The sequence below is a fragment of the Homalodisca vitripennis genome, chromosome 4 (genome assembly GCF_021130785.1).
Source record: "Homalodisca vitripennis isolate AUS2020 chromosome 4, UT_GWSS_2.1, whole genome shotgun sequence".
Taxonomy (NCBI): domain Eukaryota; kingdom Metazoa; phylum Arthropoda; class Insecta; order Hemiptera; family Cicadellidae; genus Homalodisca; species Homalodisca vitripennis.
This window is the reverse complement of record NC_060210.1, coordinates 83,388,792-83,414,284: the sequence shown is the minus strand read 5'-3', so window position 1 is coordinate 83,414,284 and position 25,493 is coordinate 83,388,792. Positions and strand designations below refer to the sequence as shown.

General features: G+C 30.9%; 1 protein-coding gene across 8 annotated transcripts in view; it reads left to right on the top strand.

Moving 5' to 3' along the window:
• The window catches only part of LOC124359658 (ankyrin-3-like), a 210,315-nt gene that overhangs the window by 110,542 nt on the left and 74,280 nt on the right, over positions 1-25,493 (top strand). For all 8 annotated transcript variants that reach the window (XM_046812589.1, XM_046812588.1, XM_046812582.1 and 5 more), the window contains exons 3-9: positions 7,058-7,190; positions 8,216-8,379; positions 15,705-15,860; positions 18,520-18,648; positions 19,082-19,279; positions 22,084-22,380; positions 25,045-25,389. In XM_046812589.1, coding sequence (XP_046668545.1) covers positions 7,058-7,190; positions 8,216-8,379; positions 15,705-15,860; positions 18,520-18,648; positions 19,082-19,279; positions 22,084-22,380; positions 25,045-25,389 — 1,422 coding nt within the window. The remainder of the gene's footprint in view (positions 1-7,057; positions 7,191-8,215; positions 8,380-15,704; positions 15,861-18,519; positions 18,649-19,081; positions 19,280-22,083; positions 22,381-25,044; positions 25,390-25,493) is intronic.

The window sequence follows — 25,493 nt, the reverse complement described above, 5'->3', positions numbered from 1 at the left end:
TTAAAATAAGAAAAGAGATCATACTATATTGTATTATAACAAGTAGAATGATAATTAGAATTGTTTTTATATGTATATAATATTTTGCCTTCAACATAACGTTGATACTAGGTTGTTTAAATATTCTTCTAAAATTGTTTAAAACTCTTTGGTTTGTCCAGTATCAACTTAAAATAATGTTTGGTTAAGGTGTGTTTAGCATGTCAAGGCCGGATACAAAAATAAATAAAACACATGTATTTGTCTAAAATAGTTAGTGAGGCAAACCATTGTAATCACACAATACAATACAGTGTAGCTATTACAGATACAACTCTCAACAAATGAATGTAAAATCCGTATCTTCCAGTAGATTTGAAAGCCGATTAGACAAACAATGTAAGTATAATTTTGTTTATGCGTTTTCTGTTATTGATTACATTGAACATTTTCTAACCTGTAAATTCATGCCCATATAAATGGCACTGTACGCACTAAAAACATTTGAATTTGTAATATTTTATTAGGATTTACTATTCAAGAATTATGTAAAAACAAATTTATAATACAATAGTAAAAATAAAAAATACATTTTTACTAGTCAATATTTAGTTTATTTTAGAAATTATTATATTCTGTTAATACTTTGTCATGTATGTATTTAAATTAGTGATGAACAGATTAAAACAAAAAATAGATTCCGATTCCCTTACCAAAATTGTGATCTTAGTTCTCGATTCCGAATTTGATTTCAATTCCTGTATTGTTACTAAGGTATAAGAATGTAGCTAGATTCTAAAAAATATGCATAATCATTTCTATTAGGGTTGGACCGATACCAATCAAATCGATTCCAATTCCGATATCAAATTTGGTTTCGATTCTCAATTCTGCATTTGATACAGTTCCTTTATTAATAATAAGTAATAATAATAATAATAATAATTCATTGTTAACAACTAATCAATAATTTATTAATAACTAATAAATAAATAGAATAAGAATATGCTTATCTTTACCATACTGGAATGATGTTCCTCTTCGTCATATATATATAAAAAAACACACTTTATTAAAAAGAGGAGGAATATCCTCCTAGTCCAGTTGCGGTGGTCGTCTTATCGTATCTAATGTGACCAGTAGGAGCGGCCAGCAAGAATTTCAAACCACTTTTAGTATAATAAAACATTTTAAGTTATAAACATACATATATTCTTATAGAGGACTTATTTTTACAACTACACTAGTTACTAGATTTAAATTTATTAGGAAAAGTAGGTTTGTTTACCGCTGAGAAACAGACGTCCGCGCATAGACGCATAGACGCACAACGATGCACATAACAGAGAAAATACGAACTGTAAGCAATATATTACTTTTTTAATCCGACAATTTCTTTTATCGATATATTTTAACGCGATAACACTTTTTAACGATCGGTAATTTGCTTATTGGTGATCACCTTATCAGCGAATATATTTATTTGAAAGATTGGGTGGATTGATTCGAGATTCACATTCGTGATATTGTGGAATCGTGTTTCTCCAAGCGCATACTAAGTACTTCTATTGCGTTTATTCATTATTTCATAATTAAATACCTTGAAAATATTGGTATCGAAATCGAGTGAAAACGGTCGCGGTAGCAAGAATAACCTCGATATCGCCAAGAATACTAAATCCATCTCATGTATCCGTTCTATGTATCCATTTCTAATTTAAATAATACTAAATTACACCCTATCAAAAGGTTTGATGACACATAAAACGTAATATTCCGTAAAAAAACTAACATATTATCTATTGTATAATTTTTAAATTCATATATGTCATGATACGACAGCTGTGAACCTTATATTTTTTGAAGATAGGTAGTGGAAAAATAAACTTAAATTTAACAGACATAAAGGAAGAAAAATGACTGTTATTTAAATGCTCTAATTATATTGCACTGTCTTTGTTGACTAATTATAAGCCACTTTCATATGCTTAAAAGGTGCACTTGTTTTTCTCTGCTGCCTCTCGGCTAATTTAGTTAAAATATACACAACTGTAACAAATAGTTTGCAAACTTTCACAGTCTTATGTGTTATGAAGCAAGTTGTTAGTGAAAAAGTGTCAGTATTTCGGTTTTCCTTTTGCAATTTTGCAGATTTCACCTTTAATTACTATTGATTTTATCACAAGAATAAAGAAGAGAAAGTTAAATTAGGGTATAACAATAAATTGTTCAAAAGATAGGATCTCACTGATGGTGTTCATGGATATTAAAAATGCCTCTAGTTTTCATAAAAAGAAAAACTTCAAGTTTTTTGCTATCCTAAATGATTTGGCTGGGCGTCAGAGAAGCCTTTTCCTAGAGGAGCTGGAAAAATTTAAATTTCTGTCTGTCTTTTCATATGATATCCCGAAACGAACTAACCTATAGGCTGGAAATTTTGCTACAAGCTTTATTTCTCTATAGGCAAAATCAGCTTTGATGATAGTGTACATCACTCTGTAGGATTCGGCAGAGCGTTTACATTGGTTGTATGGTTAACAGTATTGAAATGAGTTGTAGACTTGAAATTTTGCATGCAGCCTCAGCAAAACCTATTACATGACAGTGATGTGGCATACTCCTGCCTTGTATATTTATACTATAACACACAATATATTTGTTTTTTAATAATAGTTACTTAAGCACAAAAGCACTAACTAAGAGATTTCTTGTTATTAGTACAAAAACAAGAAAGAAAACACTTACTGCATTCAATGGATAAAACAATAATTATACTGTGTAGATTCAAATAAAATGGCATAATAACTAATTATACCGCGTAATCTTAAAATTAATCTTAAATAGAGTTTAAGACATTAATATTTTACTAAACAAGAAAATTCAATCCAAAGAAATTGAATGTTTAGTACATGTCTTATTTACTCAGGAACAGAAATTGGTTTACTTTGATTATACACCTAAAAAATTTTTAAGGGAATCTATGTACTACAATATCTGCAACTCTGGGACTGTTTGTTTTGAAATTGGTTTTTATGCATTCACATTTTTACAGTATTCACACCATCTACATCCAAATTCTATTAGGCCACTTTCAATTTCAGTTCTCATTTCAGACCTTTATTTCAAAATTGATTTATCATGCCACTATCATTGATGTTTGTTTATAATGTATATCTAAAGAAACCGTGTGTATACCAAATGGCAGTTTTTAAGAATATTAAGGAAACTTCATAATTTTAAAATGTTTATTTTTCCCTTAGTCTACTGTTTATTTATAGAGCACAGTATAATTTATTTTATTTCATTAATGTAAATAACAAACAAATATGGAACAGATAGACTTGGGTAGTTTTCTTATACCTGCCTTGTGATTGGTACTGTATTGTATTGTCATTAGTTTGTTATTTTGCAGATATTTCATATTAAAATTTAAGTATTGATAAAATAATAAAGGATCGTAATAGTGTTTCCGTAAAACATTTTAAAGCTGAGAAAATCTTTCCTAACTAAATAGTGCATCTAATAATGCAGTTGCCAATAGAAAATTATACAGCAGTAGAAAATAATGATAGATAATAATGCTGCAGATGGTATAAGATTAGTTGCAGTTCTACTATTGAAAATTCTTGGTTTACTTATGGCTTATAATTTACAATACAGATATTGACAATAGTTGTATTGGTAAAACCAGTTCTAAGACAGTAAATAAATTATCATTGCCAACAATAACACAGTTGCAGTTCATGTTTGTCAAGTGTGTAAAACCATAACTCAGTGGATTATGAACCAAACAGTTAACAGTACTATAGTCAGATGAAGCTAACATACCAATACGGAGGCTAGGCAGTGAAAGTGGTTGACAGAGGCTGAAAGTAGATTCCCCACAGGTCGGTGTTGCGTAATGCAAGTCAAGAAACCCTACATGGACAAATGACATCTCATTTACTAATATGGCATTCACCTCTGATCTTCGAGTTTCTCCTTTGATGTAAAGCCTAAATTGTACCACTCTACTTTTAAGGTTCTTCAGAATTTCTTTTTTGATCAAATAGGAAGTGGTTTTATTGAACACAAATCAATTTATATGACTATAGTTTTGTTTGAATTGGACAACATTAAACTGGTGAAAGTTGTATCACTTAAAAGATTCCCCTTCCATAATAACAACTGATTATTAAGTATGGTTGTGGCCTGTCAAAACTTATAATAATGATATAATATTGATATAAAATTTGAATTTAAACATTCAATAGAGAAGAGGTATCTTATATACAGTATTAACTTAAATACTTACATAATTTGTGATAATATGACTTTACTCATGATAGCCTAAAAATATTGTATAGATTGTAATTTAGCCATTTAAACATTATTTTATTACATTCCAGCTTGCATAGTATCAGCGCTAGCCATTTTTTTGCACAAAGAATAATATAACTTGTCTCATTATTTATCCATCCTCATTAACCTCATTAAATTTATTTTACTTGTTACAGGTTTAAAATAAATATGTATAGTGTTGATTTATGTCTCGGAGCTGATTATGCACATACAGTATTGTGTACGGTTTGCTTATTTATTTATTATATCTGCATTCCCCATCCAGTTAAACTAATAACAGTGAAGTGATAAATTGTATTGTATATGAAAATCATTCGCTTATAAATGAACAATTTAAAACGGTATGGATAAAAACACATGTATAACATAAATTACAGTGTTTTAATTTAAGTAAAAATATAGAATCATGTATAAAACCTAATATGATAGTAAAGAGTAATATACAATTAGTTCCACAAGTGCTACATTAAGCCTCTTATAAGTTTACAGGATCAAAGACTTACTAAGTTGCCTAGTTCATAACTTCAAGTTCAGGATTCAGCAAGAGTTTTATCAGCAGTTAATTTTTATGCATGATAAAAATTAAATAATTTATTTGAGTTTAACAAAACAATTGTCATCATACTATCGAAAAAATTTAAAATCAAATATTTTTAATTTAGTACCTAACTACGCAACACATTATCTAGGGCGTTTTAAAACACTTAATTTGATTTATCCTCTTCATTGTAACTTAATTTATTACTGAAACTAAAAAATAAGATATATACAATATACATGTATATATGTAATTATATCTTAATTAAATACTTAAATACTAGAACCAATAACTAATATTACGGTAATAAAATAATTATTGTACTAGCTAGAATAATACCTGTGTATACACAAAATAATGAACAACTCAAGCCGTTACCATACTTTTGCACTAATGGAGGGTCGATACTGACCCCATGGACTTAAACAGGTTAAAATGAAATAAGTGTGAGCATTTCTTATTAGACAAGGGTACAGTTTATTTTTTATTACAGGAGTTTCTCTGAACATGGGTGGCATATTAATGTAGATCATTAAACATTTTTTAGGAAAAACGGTCCACCCATTCAAAAAGTTAATTGAAAAATTTAACTGATTTCATTTCACAATTGAAAAAGACATGGTTGATATTATTAGATCCTTACAACCAAAAAAAGCAAGTGGCTGGGTTGAGGTGTCTCTTTTTCTTTTAAAGAAATGCTCTCATTTAATTGTCAAACCTCTAGTATATGTAATAAATAAATCTTGTCAAAGTGGCATTTTTCCCAGATCTTTTGAAATGTTCAGTTGTAAAAGCAGCTCCAAAAACAGAAATACATACACACTCTTGATAGTTTTAGACCAATCTTTATTTTACCTAGCTTTTCAAAAGTGTTTGAGAAGATCGTCTTCCAAAGACTGTGATTATCTTGAAAACAACAACATCTTATCCCCTTTTCAGTTTGGCTTTCGACATGGGAGAAGTACAGTTGATGTCATTTTTTAGTTTGTGGACAGGGTTTTGAGGGCAGCGGATGGGTAACACTTTGCTGTTAGTACTTTCTGTGACCTATCCAAGACCTTTGATTGTGTTGATTTCGAAGTGATGGTGGATAAATGCTTAAATTTTATGGCTCTGGCGGAGTTGCTATTTGCTGGCTGGCTACAATCATTTTGATGAATTGTCAATAAAGGATGGTTGTGGATGATAATGTTCAGAGCAGCTATAAAAAAGTCATCTCGGGTGTCCCACAAAAGTCAAGTCTTTGTCCTTTCCTCTTCCTTATCTATTGCAATGATCTCACAAAACTGTCCAAAATGCAAATTCTAATGTATGCTGATGACACATCCATAGTTACCTCTGCAAGTAACAAAAATGTCCTTCATCTTTAATTCAAAGTATCCATCAACTTCCTTAATGTCTTATGGTTTGATTTTTTGCGGCACCTCCAGTGAGTCTTCTAGAATTTTCCTTATGCAAATAGGTCATCAGAGTTCTGACTGGTGCTGGCTTCAGGGACCCTTGCAGGGAAACTTTTTTAAATCTCAAAATTATAACTTTTCTTTCCCTGTTTATTATATCAATGTGTAGTTTTTGTCTGAAGTAATTTAGACACATTTTTAAGTAGGAACCATGTACATGCCCATATTACTCGAAATTCTTCTTTAATACAGTATTTATTACATAAAACCACATTCTATGAAACATCTTCATATTATACCTGAATCGGTTTGTTTAAAAATTTATAAGATTACTTAAAAAAGGAGACATTTAAAAAAAAGTTCAAGTGAGAGACTTAGGCTTATCTATCAAGCCACTGCTTTTATAGTGTTTAAGAATCTTAACTTTTACTTTAGAATACATATTTAAATCTGTCCTTTACTAAGTGTTAACATTTTTAATTTTTAAACTATTCTATACGGTAAGCATAGTATTTATTTTATATATAATTTATTTATTCTTCATGTCTTTTAGTATTGTATTTTAATTTATTGTCGTGTAAATTTTTATCACCTAGCCAGTATATTTTATTATTTAGTTAAGTCTCTTTGCTATAAACTTAATTTATATTATTATATTTTAGCATATATTTTTTGAAAATTCACCTGTTCTGTATGAATGTATTTTAATGTGCAATAAAGATGATTTATGACATGTCAATATTTCTATTTATTTCAGTAATTATTTAAGGTATAATTTTTATTTGCTTTTATTTCTCAGAATGGACTGAACGCCCTTCACCTTGCAGCGAAGGACGGACACGTCGACATTGTCTCAGAGTTACTCAAGAGGGGGTGTGTCGTGGACGCAGCCACCAAAAAGGGAAACACTGCCTTGCACATCGCTGCTCTAGGTAAGTACTTTGAATGTTTATTATTCATTGCTTTAAATAATTTTGTCAAAGTTTAATTGCTAAATTCCTTTATGTAACAGTTATATGAGTATGAACAGTAATATAAATAACACGAGTTTTAAGAAATGTTGTCCATCAATAGGCTCAACAATTGCATTTTGGCATAAACCAACAATTCTGTCCACTAATATGTGTGTATGCTGTTAGCAGAGTGTACTTGAAAATAATAAAATTTAGAGCAACATAAATAAACAGTGAAATTTTGTTGTACATGCAATAAAATCCACATGCATTAATTTTGACTGATTTTGAGTAATTATTTTAATTGGACATAAGTTGTACTTACTTTTCAGCATTGTTTATTAAGCACAGTCTTGGAGATTGCAATTTAAATAAGTTGTGGCATACCCTAGTAAAAATGTATTAACTATTACACAAAATAGTCTTGTAACACACAAGTTAACATAGAGTTAAGTTTTTTTTACATAGAAATAAAAATTAAAGGATTGTTTGTCACATTGGGGTGGTGAAAAAATTAGAAAAATTAGCTAAACAAAAGACTATTTCAGTCTAAATACCTTAAAAAGGACTGACAGGCATTATTTTTTGTGAAATTAAACATGCCCAGAGTTTTAATTCATCCCCAACGGTTTTAAAACATTTGAATAGAGGACATTAGAAATTATTAACACATATTGTATTGTTAAAATATTGCATATGGTTACATGACCGAGTTGGTGAGATGAAGGATTTTGATGATAGCTAACTAGAACACAAGAGAAGGGGGAGGTACAGCATAGACACTGGAGTAGTGTTTATGACCAATACAAAAAATATTACCAATACAGTTGCTTTATTTTGAGCACGAAGTATTACAACAGCTAGCTTAGTTTTTTTTTTTTATAACGTGCACGTTTATGGTCCATACATAAAATAAATAAGTACATATACTGTTACAACTTTTACTCGTCCTGTATTCAGGTTAGGATGACAGGTAAACCACTAATATTGTGTTTAACATGTAGCGGGACAAGAGGAGGTGGCTAGGATACTGGTACAGAATGGTGCTGTGGTGAATGTGCAGAGTCTCAACGGTTTCACCCCTCTCTACATGGCAGCTCAAGAGAACCATGATGGTGTTGTCAAATTCCTGCTGAGCAAAGGGGCTAATCAGGCCCTAGCTACTGAGGTAACTTTTCACTCATATGGTATTTGTCATAAGATCAAACGATTTGTTACAATTTAAGTATTGTATCCTTCGTTTACATTTATTTATCCAGTTGATTTTTGTGCTCAATAAAGCCAAAGTTTGGTTAATTGCAAAATCTTATTTATTCAACATATTTTTAACATTCATTACTTTACTTAACCCTTCCACAAGATTTATCATTGTTCTTGTTTTTAATGAAAACTGTTTCACAACAATGTATCGTTATTGTGTAATACATTTTCCGCAATATAGTTTTTTTGATGAATTAGCTATCTATATACCAATTTGTTGAGAATTAAATTTCTGTGAATTAACCAAAAAGCATAAATATGATTAGCCAATTGTTCAGACAAGTCGGTTATTTGCCTTGACATCAGACTTGTTTCCTGTAAGTATATAAATTATATAAAAATCAACAAAACGTTTTAGTCTGGTGGAAAAGATGTTATTACATATGAATTTTAATCCTAAGAACTTATTTACATTTATATCATACTAGCTGTTATCCGCGGCTTTGCACGCAATCTTTACAACCGAAGTCCTTATATTACTTAGTAAAAGCAATTATGGTGTAATATGATGGGAGTCCTATACAAATTTTAAAACGTAAGTAGGCATACATCAGGTAGATATTATTTAAGTTCATGGTAAATAGTATCAGAGTTTAACTTAATTAATATCTCATGTTTGGCACGTGTTGGAGCATTTCTGGTTCTAATTAATTATATACATAACGTCACAGCTGAATCTGCCTTGTCATCCCGATCTAAAAAACACAAATCTCGGATCACACAGGTATCGGAAACTTACTTTGATCAAAAAGCGTATATTTCCAGTCCTTGTCATGGTCTAAGATATTTCCAGTACCATATTAGAGTTTGCCTTGTTGTTTTGACGAAGAAAAAATATATATACTTATGTAGGACCGAGATGCCTACTTCGGTTAAAAAGTGCCTACTTAGGACCGTTTAAATTCACTTACCTACTATGTCACAGTTTAGTTTGCCATGTTGCCTCGATCAAAATATTATATATGTTCGATTATCTAGTTCTCGGAAATCTATTTTGGTCAAAACCGTGTTGACATAGTTGAGTTTGCCTTGTCCTGATGAAGAAAATACACTCATAAGTAGGATTGAAAAGCCTATTACGACCTAGGGGGAAGTCCTACCTACTTCTTATGTACTTTCGGTAAAAGAGGAAAATCCTTATTAAGGTTATGCAACATTCCAAAATAATCGTTATAAAAGTTTTGTGTTACACTTGTTTTTTGGACTGTAGCCAGGGAAAGAATGAATCGTTGAGGCATGTTAGTATTCTTTTCTCTGTTTTTCCATAAGCCATTGTTAAAATGTAATATCATAATGTCAAGGAAACCCACCAGTTTAAAGTAACTTATGTGAAAACATTCATAACTTTGTTCATTAAGATTAGTTTTATAACAGTATTTAATGCATTAGACGATTTTAATTCGTCACTGGCGCACTCTGGAGTAAAATTTATATATTAATGTTTTATTTACTGTCTGCATTACACTACCGATCAAGCACTGTTTACCTATTATTGATAAAATTTAAATGTAAACAGATGTTTCAGAAAGTTTGCTGAACCATAGCTGTCAACAGCTATTTAGTGCGTTTAATTTGAATTATGAAACATAAAAACTACAATTTTTTCTGAATTCCAAAATATTCCAGGTAACTTTCTTAACTTTTTCTTCATAAAAACCCTCCTCGGATTTCAATGGACATTTTACAAAAAGAATTAACCGCATTGGTCCAGCCATTCTCGAGATTTGCGCTTACCAACACATTTAACGATTCATTTTTATTTATAAGATTAACTATATGTTTCCTTGAACTTACAATAAAAGATGTTAATTCAATTGTGATTGGGTGTGAGCCCACTGACTGGCTTTTAATTTGAAGAGACTGAAAATTGCTCAAATCCATAAAGAGGTAAAGTTTACAGAATATAAGAGAAAACTGAGGTAAGCAGAACTAAAAGATGAACGAGAGAAGAAAAAGAATTAATTTATGAGTGCTGACAAATTTTATAACTGCAAAATGTGGGTTTTCATTATTTTTGGTAAATAACTTATAAACTTGTAATTTTTTAAATTTTTTAAAATTATCAGTTTTTTTTCCTGATAAATATAGGTTCCAAATTCCTTATTTTACCATATTGTAGTAATAAAATACACGTAATAAATACATGTTTAACTTCAGTAACTCAGATTTCTTTCTCTTATGCATTGTCACAAAGATTTGAAAATCTTGCTTTCTGAGAATGTTTAGAGAAGCACTTCAGCTTCAGATCTGAAAATTGTGCTATATATTCTATGGATGGTTTTCTTCATGTTTAGATAGATTTACAGTTGTAAGTATCCTTGAAATAAAAAAAAATAAACACCATGCAATATCCACACATTTTATCATTATAAAAGTACCCAAATATTAAAAAGATAATATTCTTTCAAATAAACTAAAAAATTCAAACATCCATATAGTAGTTTTTTTGGGAACATATGAAACAAAAACATCCATCAGCAGAATTGCTGAAAAACAAGGATTTAGGTTTGTACCTAAAACAAACAATAAAAACCAGTTTTGTATTTATTATTTTTTACACTACCCCCTATCTAAAAAATTACAACTTTAAAAAGGGGTTGAAAAAATTACCTATTTTTCATTGTAATATTGCCTCATTATAAAACCTAATAAGGTATAAATATTAATTTTCAGGCTTATATAAACTTGTAGGAGAAACTGACTACTCCTCTAACACATGAAATAAATAGCCTAATTATTTCAGCAAGAACATTGCTGAAATTACTAATTCACCAAAATAAATGTTTACTGTAGTAACCTGTTGTTATCTACCTATCTCTCTCATAATTTAATACTCAAAGGTATTAAAAAAATTCTCTTAAACATCTCCACTTTAGTTTATAGGCAAAAGTGCTTACTCTTCAACTTCTTGCAGTTGAGGTCTACAGCAAATACTTTGGCACAGCTTATACAAATATAACTAATTAACAGACATTTCCTCAACAACTTGGTAGATAAAGTATAATCAAAGGTACTCTATTTATAGTAAAGAATGACACAAGGCTTAGGTTTGTGGTCAGTTCTAACAAGATTTACATCTGATAGCATAAGATTTAGCTTACAGTCCTATCTATAATCACAATATATTTGCCATACTGTGACTCGATGATGCGTCACTAATATCCAAGATTATGTAATTAAAGAAATTCTCTTAGTGTCTGTGACAATTTCAATGAAGGTGAAAATCTGAACTTTCCATTTTATCCCTCTGATAACAGCTATATACTAACTTCCATAATACAAGCTTGTAGTCATTGTTACCTCCAGAATTTAGCAATTTACCAGAAAATACTTACAGTAATTGTGGTACAAGCCATTATTAAATCATCATTATTGTCATCTTAAATTTATCTTTCTAACGTTGACTCGTAAAGACCAATAATATTTTAGAAGCTGATCTCAATTTCAGTAAAAGGGAAGCAATCAAACTAAACAAATTGGCCTTGGGCCTACATATTATACTGTCAATCGAAATTGATGTGAAACATAAAACGACACCTTTTATTCTATCAGCCAACATAGAGGTGTCATCACTGTATTAGTCGGTTGATTGGTAATGATCACAAGGAAAGTTGAGTGTTCACTTGAGACCATAAAGTGGCTCTGATGAAGCATCAAAAATAGAGCAAGTTGTGATGTCATGAAAGGAAGGCTGTTGTGATTCAAAGTGCATGGGACCTTGAATCCAATTGCCACCCACTCCCGTAGTTCCAACAGGCGGTAGCTCATCTGCATTGGCAGGCGGTGGTTGATGGTTATGCCACTAGATGTCACACCTCTACGCCTGTGTGTACTTATTAACACCCTACAATTTGAGCAATTACTCCATACCTTGTCGGGTGCTATCAATTTCCTTCTGATGATTGGAGAAATTGCCAATCATCTGACAGAAGCCAAAACCCAAAATTGGTTGCAATCATTGTTGGTAACCAGTAATTACTGCCGAAATTGGTTCCTTTTCTTGGTTACGAATTTAAAGAGAAATCTTTTCTTGGTAATATAGTCCTTTGAGGATAGTGAAAAATAGTAATTTTTAATGCCTCCAAGTATTTGTAAACCAAGTTTGTGAGCCAGATAATTTTACAGTATTTGATCTTTCTTCCTGTTAAAGTAATTTATTTTTCCATATATCCAGTCCTTTTATCATTTGCCAGACAAACATTATCTCTTCTTTGATTTACTTCTTTAATTCACAAAATCCAAAATAATAATTAATGCTTTTTAATTAAAGCCTTAAGACTGTCAATTCACTGCTCCTCATATACAGTTTTTATTCATAATTTGGCGTTTTTATACTGCTATTCATCATATCACTTATTATTACTTTTAAGTGATTGGTTTGGTAACAACTATTGTTTTGAAGTTGAAAGGGTATTTTAGGCCCTGTTATTTTAGAACATTTTGGAATTTTTAGAACACAAATCAATATAAAAAAACCACACACATACACACACATCAATGATACATACATATATATACAGGGTGTACATAAAGTCCTGCACAGGTATAATATTTTCTGAACGATAACAGATAAATCAACAAGATTTAGTACATCAACACTACACCTAAAAATCTACTTTTTGAAGGAACTATCAGTTTTCTGTAATATCATGGGGACGTCCGCAAGGAGTCAGAAGGAAATCTTAAATAGGAGCATAGGTCAATATGCACATAATTTTAAAGGGCTTATCTAGCAGAGTTTAATGCCGCAAACCGCACTCAGAAAGATTGATCCAGTACAAAATGGCGGCTGTTCAAAGGTTTTATTTAAAAAAGATGTTTACTTACCAAATGTTTTCAGAGTAAATGTTCGAATTGTTCACCTCCGGTTATTTGACAGTTGGAAAGACGCACATAAAAACTATTAACAGAATTTTGCAGGGCTTTGCATATAATTATATATATATATATATATATAAATAAAATTAATGAAACATGGATAATAAAATAGCATGAAAATACTTTATTATAAATCGCATAGCTTATTATTCCATGAATTAAATGTCTTTGCCATCAAATAATAAATTATATCAGACATAAAAAGTTTAACTTTATTTACGTCAGGGTTTCGGAAAGTATTTTCAGGGCAATGTGGCTCTGTAAGAATTGTTCGTTTATTTCTTCAAGCTCCATTACCAGGTTGTTTGGTAAACCTTTTTAGGGTCCAATGTTTATGTGTAAGTTAAGGAGCCACTTCTCTGCTACACAAATAAACAACACTGTGAGTTAATGTGATTGTAACAATATTTTACATTCTCATTTTCTTTATTGTATTGTAAAATTGTTAAAACGGTTATATTTATATAAAACATACAGCTTGTATGAGACACTCCAAAAGTCTCATAATATCTGCCGATTTTAAAATTATGATGTTTGTGATTAGTTGATGCTAGTTATGTGTTTAAAATTTTATAAACCAAGTTAAATAGTTATGTTTGATCTTGATTGATTGCCTTTAAACATATTGGATTTTGATTTCACTCTCAGGAATAGGCTTTAACGAGGGAGCTACAGTTTTGAATGCTGTTCATAGTAGTAATATACTTTTAATATTTGTATATGTATTAATCCTCAAAATGGCAGTTCAAAATTCCTGTTAGGGCTATTTGTGGGTGATTTGGACTCCTTTCATAAAAGATTTTTAATAATACATTATATTATAAATGTGAAAGTTTGTGAAGATGTTTGATAGGTATACTCAAATAAAACCTAGAATACAATTTAGGCAAATTTGGAATCTGCATTGTCAAATTTAATACATGGTCAAAATTATTAATGTTCATACATCTTATCTAGTCAAGAGATTGGCATCAGCACAGAATTTTGTATTCTGAAACAAATACCAAATGTTATAAATAAACAGAATTAGTTGTGGCAGTTTTCAATAGTAAGAGTTATATACTATGGATACAGAACATTCCAAGCGATTCAGGGAAAATGTACTGAAATAGCAATTTCGGTAGTAATCTAATTTTTACAATAGATGGCAGCAGTGATGAATCTATATAATTTAGTATATTCTGGTTATTATTTAATTAAATATTGTTTAAAATTCTGTTTAACAAACAAAATGAAGTGAATTTGCATGTAAGATATTTGAAGTTGGCTTCCTCCGACATTGTGAGATAGCACAATTAAAGGAGCTGAAGGAATAAAAATGGAGAGGCTAGGCATAAAAATGATTCAATATACAATTTGTTGTGTAACTACAATTTGAGAAAACAAGCAAGGGTAGTGTGCTCATGACCATTTACAAAGCAATCACAAAACATTGCATTAGACAAAATGCAATTTTTTAATGGTTGAGAAATCCATCGTGGGGGCTACAGATCCATTTAACACTGATGAGACAATACTGATTAGTTATAGAAAAGTTTATATAATTCCTAGAATAAATAATGGAAATGGGATGATAAAGCAGTCAGTATCTGAAAAACAAGAATATACACTGTATTGTATTGAGGTTTACAGGTATCCATACTTTCCAATTATAAGAATACCAAGCATACAATACACTGAACTCTGGAGCTCTTTGTGAATCCAGTGGTATATGAACTGTGTTAATGTAGATACAATAATATATGTTAACTGACCATGTCAGTACAAAGACAGTATAATCACTTGATTATTAGTTTATTACCACTAGTTGCTATCTTATAAATTATATTAATATGCATGCAAAATAATAAACAGTAATTTTGATTTCTTGGCCTAACCTATACATTTTATTAAATGTTATTGCTTTTTCAAAATCATTTAATTGCAGATATAACTAGAATTTTAAATAGGAAACCAACATATCTTTTAATTTATTCAGACGAAGTTTATTTACATCAACCATTTTTTGAACAAGAGATTGTTTAGGTATACATGAGGGATTAAATATTTGTCACCGTCTTGAACTATACAAGGCAGCACTAATGATAACCTCAATACACAAGAAGCTGATTAATAATTTGGCAGGAAACAGAATGATGCAGTGCACTTAGTTTGATGTAGCTTGCGTTGACTGCAATTATTATGCTAAAGAGTACTGGTTTTTAAGACATGTTCATTAAGCATTAATTTCTTATCTTCTTTTTGTAAATTTCAATCTTTGCACAATACTCTGACTATGAACCTTGTAGTGTGTCATAACAGTAAATTGTTGTATAACAAACTAAAACTGTAACTGATATATGTTGGCTGTTTTAGGATGGTTTCACACCTCTTGCCGTAGCCATGCAGCAAGGCCATGACAAGGTGGTGGCTGTACTGTTAGAGAATGACACCAGAGGCAAAGTGAGACTACCGGCACTGCACATCGCGGCTAAAAAAGATGACTGCAAAGCTGCTGCGCTCTTACTGCAGGTATGATTTGTAATTTTCAGTTTATACTTACAACTTTCCTTTAAGAACCGGCTGTCCTAATGGCAATCTTTATTCTAGCTCCAAAAGAACAGGTTAAAAAAAATGTCTGTTGTATTAGTGCGGTAATAAAATTGAAATTTTTTACTTCAAATTTTAGAGTTACCGGGTTTCTACAGGTACTGATCACGTCTTTATTACACCACCAAGAAATAAAACTGTTTATTGTCAAAATACAAATTTTGTTTATAACAACTACAAGTATTATTATCCTACACTTTAATTTTAATAAATATTGAATCACAAAAAGCACCTGCTTCACCAGGACTCGAACTCAGTTCTCTCACTTGCTGGGTGAGTGTGCTACCATTACCCACAGAGCCCTTACTTTTTACGATTAAACTATTCTACACTTAAGAAGCAGTAGTCTAATCTACATTGTCTTTTAAAATAGTCATAATTTTATCTGACAACATTATTTCTGTAACAAGTAAAATACTTATAAACTCATTTTGGTATTTAAAACTATAAATGATCTTTTAACATGAAATCTAAAAGTACATTTAAAACGTGTATTGAGGGCAGTGTTAAAATTCTTAACCTACAAAAGATTACAATGATCAGGACTAGACAAATTACTGATTACCTTACTGCTCTTTTTCATAAAATAAAATAGTTTATTTGTTGCCTGGAAATAGCCCCATAAAGAAATTCAATGAAAATTGCACCATAAGGGGATCTAATTTTAAAAAATACCCCTGTCTATTTGAGAAGCTATGCAATCCATTTAAGATTAGACTGTAAATTCTAAGAATATTAACGTAATACAATTCTGAGAACTAAAAAGTTTCTTAACCCTATGCACTCAAAAGGCCAGCAGCACACCGTAGTTTGTCCTCGCAACTCGTATTGCCAGTACAGATGGCCGTGCTACTTTCATTGGCAGCTCGACCATATTTGTTGTTTGCCTCCCCAGATCGGAATTATTTTTTAATATTCTCTGAGTTATTTACATAGTAGTTTAAAATGTTTAAAGAAGAGATGAAAAATAAGTAAAAATGTATTATTAATGGATCTTTTTAATACAAAGATAAACATATATTTGGGAAATTTAACTCTTATATGTATGTTGTTAAGAAAAATATTTAAATAAAATGTTATAAAGTAGGCATATACAGTTATGTTATATTTAAGACATGAACTATTTAAAAAATTTTCTCAGTTATTATATTTTTTTGGAATAAAACTTTAATTAAAAAATATACACCTATGTGTAGTCAAGAATAGTTAGCACGTCTTGTAGTAACATTTTATATATTTCTATCACTTCAGTGTATAAGCCCACTACGCGTCATTTGTCTAATTTGCACAGTCAATGTTTAGAAAAGAGGTATAGGCTAATTTAAAATTTACTGCTTTACCTAAAATTACTTTAAAATAAAGCTGCTCGATAGGTTTTAGCACTCACTATTCATTATAAAACAAAGAGTATATATTATAAAACAACTCATATGTTTAGTGGTCAGTGGTGCTGGCCTTACGAGCTATGGATGTATTATATCTTGGCCAGTACAGCTGGACATATGAGTTGAGATAACATCACAACAAAAGTTACAGCTTCAGACAAAATGGTGGTGGCCATATGAGCTCCAAGAATAAATTATAAATAGTGCCTTCAAGTACATAGGGTTAAGAGGGTGCAATTGATTTTTTTGTTGGAAAGATATTGTAAATTCATTTATAGACTTTTAAGATAATTTTTCTGAAGACAGAAAAAGTAGACAGCATTCTTTTTATCACTCAAGGAATTATAGGTAATTAGGTAGAAAGTATGGCAATTTTGACATCAGGCCCAAATAAAAGGCTGAAGTATGTAACATTTGAGCAATAGGTAGGCTACATGAATTATAGAGAGTGGCGTGTTTTTATTCATTTATGATTTAAGGAAATTATATATTTTTTAATTACATGTAATAAATTCAAGAAAATGGTTTCTTTTGAAGTATGTTTTTTAAGGAACGTTTTTTAATAAATAAAAGTGTGTCACTCTTCCAGTCATCTTTTATGTACATTTCATGTTCAAGTCTTTTCTTCAACCTTTTTTCAATGGGCCTGACTATAAGATGGTCCAAACTTCTGCTTCAAATTTTTACTACTCCTCATGGAATATTAAAAATATATTTCTCTATTTTTCCAGTCTTCAAAAATGGTATCTTAAAGAAATAAGATAAAGTTATCTTAGTTAAATATATTCATACTTTTTTATTCATTATACTGAAGATTTTAATAAAATTATAGCTACACTAAAAAGTGTTATTTACAAAGGTCATTAATTTCAATCTTAATTCAAATGAAGTTTTTTAGCACTTTTACATAAGTAAAAGTAAAAAATAAAATTACAAAATTACAATTTTAGTTTTAGTAATTATAAAATTGATTTACAGTCATGAAGTTTTACTGTCTGCTTTGCCTTATTATTACAGTATGTCCTGCAAATAAGAGGCAAGAACCAAATACAAATATTGTCATTGTTGCAGGTTGATATCATGAGCATTATTAAAAATTGTTTAACTAAAGTGTTTTCATTTTATTAATTGCTATCTTAGGCTATTGAGGGTGCAGTGTAGTGTAATAAGTAGTACTTTGAGGAAATCTGTTCCAGAATGAGCACAATCCTGATGTGACATCAAAGAGTGGGTTCACCCCGCTCCACATCGCAGCACACTATGGCAATGTGAACATCGCCAACTTACTGCAACAAAAGAATGCCAACATCAATTATGCTGCCAAGGTATACATTGCTGTTTACCTTAATTTTTTTACTTTTAACTTAGAAATGCTGAAAACTACCACATTAACAAAATCCTGCTTTGTATACATGACTTTGGTAACTTAGATAAACAACAGAGTTTGTGAGAAGTTTATTATTGTAGAATTTACAAAGTTGTCTCCCTGCCAATAAATTATAACAATTTTGTAACATTATTCGATTGGAATGTAATTTTTATTGATTTATTTGTTCTTGTAAAAATATTGGCAATATGATTTTCTATTTTTACAGAATCTGTAATTTTTCAAGAGTATCTTGAGACTTCAGAAATGTTATGTAACAACCAAACTAAATATTAGATTACATTTAATGTGTGTTTGTCTATTTTCATATTCAAATGTCCATCCATTTAAGTTATTAAATGATTATTTGAGTACAATTATGTTACCTATAGCACAACATCACGCCGCTACACGTTGCCTCCAAGTGGGGAAAGTTGCCAATGGTTCAGTTCCTGATAGAGAAGGGGGCTGCCATAGAGAGTAAGACACGGGATGGTCTCACGCCACTTCACTGTGCCGCACGCTCTGGCCACGACCAGGTTGTGGATATGCTGGTGGAGAACAAGGCACCTCTATGTTCCAAGACCAAGGTCAGTATTCAAGGTCCAAGTTATTTTTAACATTTCACTTCTACCTAAATCTTTTAAAAGAAAATTATGATTCAGAAGTTATGAAAATGTAACGATATAAAAGAGGAGGTCCAAAAAAAACTGACACATTTTAACATACATTTTTATTCACAATATGTACACTGTATGGTAACATTTATAACTGTACAGATCGAAAAATTCAAAAATATTTTAATGGTACTCAATAAATCTTGATTTGGCCATCGTTTATGACTCTGCAGGCGTGAAATCGATTTTAGCATATTGCAAACCTTTCCTGCATTTTTAGGGCATTGAATTAACATTGCTTCAGTAATTTCTTTATTAATAGTTATTATTTTTGGTGAATTGTTCAAACTGGCTTACCATTGATACATATCAATTCATCAATCCTATAGCTAATTCTCAACAATAAGCTCAGTGTGTCTTATGGTTTACTGAATTTAGATCAATAGTCTCAGTTCAAAGATATTTTAGACTTGAGTATGATGTTAATTACTTACTCTCTTTCGTGTAACTCAGTCAAGTAATGAGTAAAGAAATTTAACTAAACAGGCAGTGTTTTGAGACAACCCATCATTGAGGCCAAAAACATCAGAAGAGGACATAGATCGAATACTGCAGTCTGTGCTTTAAAGTCCAAAGAAGTCTGTAAGTGAATGGGGTTTAGAGCTAGGACTTCCAAAAACGACACTCATGGTTTTTGATATAAGAGATTGTCTTTACATACTTACAAAATTCAGATATCATATGACATTAAACTAGCAGATAAACCTCAAAGGATGGAGTTTAGTAATGTCATGATAAAAAAATACGGATGATAATTTCTTAGAAAAAAGAATAATAAATTTTATTATTAATGTTTAGGTCAATTGTCATAACTGTAGAAATTGGGGTTGGAACCTCAACATGAGTTTGTCAAGCATGAATGGGATACTCCAAAAGTCAAAGTTTAGTGTGCTTTAATGCATGGTAGACATTTGGAGCCAAATTTTCTTTGCAGAGAGTTTTGTAACTGGTACAATTTATTGTGATATGCTGGAACTTTTTCATTTTCTCAAATAGACGAAACTGAAACTAAGGAAGGCTCAATTTACTTCCATCAGGATAGTACTTCACCACATTTCCATAACCATGTTCGGCATGTTCTGGATAGCAAGTTTAAAGATAGACGTATTGGGAGGCGAGGACCCATACAATGACCACCAAGGAATCCAGACTCAAATGGATTTTTTCTCTGGTTCTATGTGCTCAAGAAATGCCGAGAAATGTTTGGTGGGAGATTCTGTTTTGATTTGATACCTTCTGAGCCATAAACGGTGGCCATACCATATCGAGATTAATTGAGTACTAATAAAAGTGTTTTTGTTTTTCTATCTGTACAATTATAAATGTTATGATATAGTTTAAATCTGTTGAATAAAAATTGATGTTAAAATGTTTCAGTTCTTTTTGGACCTCCCTGTTGTATATATGTTGTAGTATGTAGAGTTTCAGTATACTATAACAAAGACATCAAGCCAACCTGTGGCAATGCAGTTATATTGTCAGTGGCACCAGTGAGATAGTGAGATGAGGTTGCCATTGTATTCCAAATGCTGTAGTCAATCTTATGAGATGAGGTTGCTATTACATTCCCAATATTGCTTTGGAACTGGCAAGATATGTTTGCTGGCAATGTCATATTCTAATTGACACAACTTGGTTGGTGAGCTTATTTGTTTGTATAGCTGAAGTAACCATGATAATCCCCTTAGAATTGCAGAACATAAAGGGCATGAATGATTTGACACGTATTGAAACAGGAATATTTTGTGTAAGTTATAATTTTGGTTTTATTAATTTTTAATTGGTTCAGTTAAGAAGTAAAGACTGATATAAATAAAAGTTGGGGAGTAATACTATTTGATACTTAAGTATTTTAATTGTTTTTTAGAGTTTAGCTTCAGATAATTTTGAATAAATTATAAATTTCCTACTTCGGTGTTACGTCTAGAGATAATGAAAATTCCAGAAATAAAGGAACACCTTCACCGGTGTGCCGTAAGGTAACTGCCACCGTGACTGTGTTAAAATATTTGTTATATATGTGCATGGTTATTATATTGAAATACTCTAAAAAATTCTCTTAATTTCATAATAAATTGAATCCTTTTGAAATATTGTTTAATGTCCTGTTTTAAAATTGTAAATCTTTGGTGTTGTGTGAATGTTTGTACTTCAACTGATGATAATTACTTAAAAATTGGAATCAAAAGTATTCCTTCTTTGAACTTCTCTTGATATCGTTTCAATATAACCTTCTGTACTCGTAATTCTTTTGTCGTTGCTAAGTATGAATAATACTTCAGTAACCAATAATTTTTTTATAAAAATCAATAGCTGATAAAATAAAATCTAAATTGATAAACAAATATTCAGTTTTCTTGTTGAACCAGCACTTTCTTATAATATTCAGTTAAACAACAGAGATTTATCTGTATTATTGATTTTTGTATTCTTGAGGCATTTTGGCTTTTGAATAGTAGTTTCCTTTTTGAACATATTATATGATAAAAGAAGAATTTATCACTACTCAGCACAGGACTTCTGTGAGAATATAATAAAAAAGATTTATATTATTTTGATTACCCCAACTGGGTTATTTCACTTGCTTTAGAACTGTAATATTTTCAACTATTCAATGTACTTAAGTTTAAAATAATTTTTAGTTTGTAATATTTAATGCCATAGGTCATAAGATTTTATTCTCCAAGTTACAAAGAACGTTTGATGCTGTGTGACAGAATGGACTGTCACCACTGCACATGGCATCGCAGGGAGACCACGTGGACGCAGCCCGGATCCTGCTGTACCACGGAGCCCCTGTGGATGAGGTTACAGTGGACTATCTGACCGCACTACATGTGGCGGCGCACTGCGGACATGCGCGAGTTGCCAAGCTGCTGTTAGACCGCAAGGCTGATCCCAATGCACGGGCACTCAACGGCTTCACCCCACTCCACATCGCTTGTAAGAAGAATAGGATCAAAGTTGTCGAGCTGCTCCTTAAGTATGGAGCCTCTATTGAGGCCACAACTGAGGTGAGTAGATAATACTGGTTCACTTTTGGTCCATAAGTTGCATCAATCAGTTGATAATTTTGGAATGTATAGTACCAAGAAATTACTAAAGAATTAAAAGTCTGTTAAACCTGAACAAAACATGAAGTTTATCTGTGTAAAAATATTGAAATGGTTGGAACTTGAAACATTGATGGGATTAATGATCTTGTTGTTGCTAAATCTTTATAGTATTTTGTGATTTAGGAGCATAATAAAATCTAGTTTGTATACATTCTTTTAACCCATTGTGGAACTTGCCCGAGCGTCACTCATTGTGGCCGAGCAGGACTGAATAATTTTGCCCCAGCGGCACTCGTCGTGCTCTTTCTAGGCGCTAACAATCATGTATTTGTTAGTTTTTCCACTAGATCGTAGTTTTGTCCCTTCTGCATCTTTATGAGCAATCATTCCGTTTCGCTTTGTTATGTTTGCACACTGGAACCACAACTAATGGCTTGTTTTGTTATTGTTACATTTTGCCATATGCTTGCTCAATTAATAGTTTGTTGTTAAATGAATTTTTAGTTCTTCCGCTACCTCATGGAACAAGACAATTTGCGTACTTTAGAAGTAGACAGATACTTGGACAGTTATATTGAAATATCAAAGATACTCAAAGACTGACACAAAAGTGAATTATAAAAAGTAAATGAATAGTCATTGTATGTACTGTACATAGTTTATTTTAATTATCAATTTAATAATAACAATTTAATGTAACAAACAGTTTTATTTCGTCTTCCAGACTACTAATTCAGGAGCTTATCATAAAATCATCAAAAGTGAAAAACATGTAAATGAATTTTGATTGTTTTGTTTTTATGCTTTATAATTAAGTAATGTAATAAAAACTGGTTTTTCATGTAAAAAAACAGTGTGCTGTTTTGAATAAAAAATTGTTGAAACATAAATAAAAAAGTAATAGAATATTGATAGTGGCTTTTGATTTTTTTTCTTACTAAAAAAATTAGTACATTTATACTAAAAAAATGAAATAACAATTTATTTGGAGAAAACAGCAAACACTATTGTAGAGTAACCAAATAGACTAAAAATTCTTGAAAAACTGACTAAATTTATCTGTATCCAAACTCATTCTATTAATATTTTAGTACATACATGCATTTTTGATAAAAGTCAATTCAAACATTCAGTCCTAGTGAGACTAGGTTAATTGCTTCCTCAATGGGTTAATAGTATGGTAATGTATTAAAATTGGCATCACAAGTGAAGTAAGTGCATTGGAGGGCTGAACCTACAGGCATATACATTTAAAATAAAATGACAGCTCTGTATGTGTTAAATTACAATATACTTTTAAATTAGTTATTGAGTTTTTATTGTATAGAGTAACATTTGTAACAGAGCTCGTTAAATACTAGCTAGGTATTTAAAATTATATTTAAATTGTATAGCTTAACATTTTTTAAACATTTTTTTAATATTTTGTTTGAAAATAGAATTGTTTTAAGCTATCAAATTTAATTCTTAACTTGACAAAATCTAAGACATCAGTGTATAATAAATTAATTGTATAGCAGCTCATGCTCTGTAGAAACTAATTTAACATTTCTGTGATGTTTTTATGCTTATTTTAAGGGTTTCAGAAGAATGTTAGTAAAATAAACAGTAAAATGTTACCTGATGAATTCTTTTAAAACTGTACGATTACTCTCCATAATTAGACCTATGTAAGGGTTAAGTTTTTATTGACATTGTTAAAGATATGCATAGCCACAGATATTTATAGGACATTGTAAACTGCCTGGTTGACTACACATTTTATACATGCACTTATTATAATAATTTGAGAAACATTTTTCGTAAGTTTTACACTGAAAACTTGTAAATTTTAATAGTAAATTACATTTCTTATCAGATTTTGATAAATTAAATGTTTAAATTTTATTAAAAAACCCCTTTTAAATATCGGAGCATATTAATAACATAGCATTTCTTAATAATTTTAAATTAAACATTTTAAGTGGTCACTGTTTAAGTGAAAAAATATACCCCTATTAAAATATACAGGACTCCACAAAAAAACTTTTATATTTATATTTTTTTTTGCAATCCATATTGAACCTAGTATAAAGTTGATCATCAAACTTGATCAAATCTATGAACTTATCAACTATTTTACCTCTTTAGAAGTCCGAGATCTCCCTACTGTTTATAGTAGTATGCCATCTCTTTTCATAGGATTGAAACATGTTAGCATTTAGCTTAGGATCTCAATATGTAAAAATAGAATGTTATGATGTGCTTTTCAATTTTAATTTATTAGTTGTAATTTAGATACAATATCTATTTACAACCCTCTGTCATGTGTTGTTCACAAAAGAAATATAAAAGAAGCAAAAGTGAAAGTGAAAGAACGCAACATTAAATGCAACGAAATATACATCTGTCAGCCAGTATCACTCATCAGCATGATAGTGCTATGTTTCGCTCACTGTGGCCTTCTCTAATGTCTGTGTTCGAACACACAATCAGCTTTAAGTCTGATTTGTAATCGTAATTTTTATTTTTTGTGTAACTTATTGAAAATATTCATGGTTTGAAAAGTAATTTACAAATGTGCAAAACTTGATATACAGCTGAAATACTGCTAGTTGTAACTGACATGTGAATGTATTACAGTCCGGATTGACACCACTGCACGTAGCCAGTTTCATGGGCTGTATGAACATCGCTATCTACTTACTGCAGCATGACGCCAGCCCGGACGTAGCTACAGTACGTGGCGAGACCCCTCTACATCTGGCTGCTCGAGCAAGTCAGGCCGATATTGTACGTATTCTCCTGCGAAACAATGCGAGTGTAGATGCAAGAGCACGTGAAGATCAGACTCCCCTCCACGTGGCGTCACGGCTCGGTAACAGTGACATCGTGATGCTTCTGTTACAACACGGTGCATCGGTTGATGCCACCACCAAGGATCTTTACACCCCACTGCACATCGCTGCAAAGGAGGGACAGGATGAGGTCAGTATTAGTATTTCAAACTTTTACTGCATAATTCTTTCATTAATGTAGTAAACACGTAGACTTGTGGTTGATCACCGTATTATTCCATAATACAATTCCAA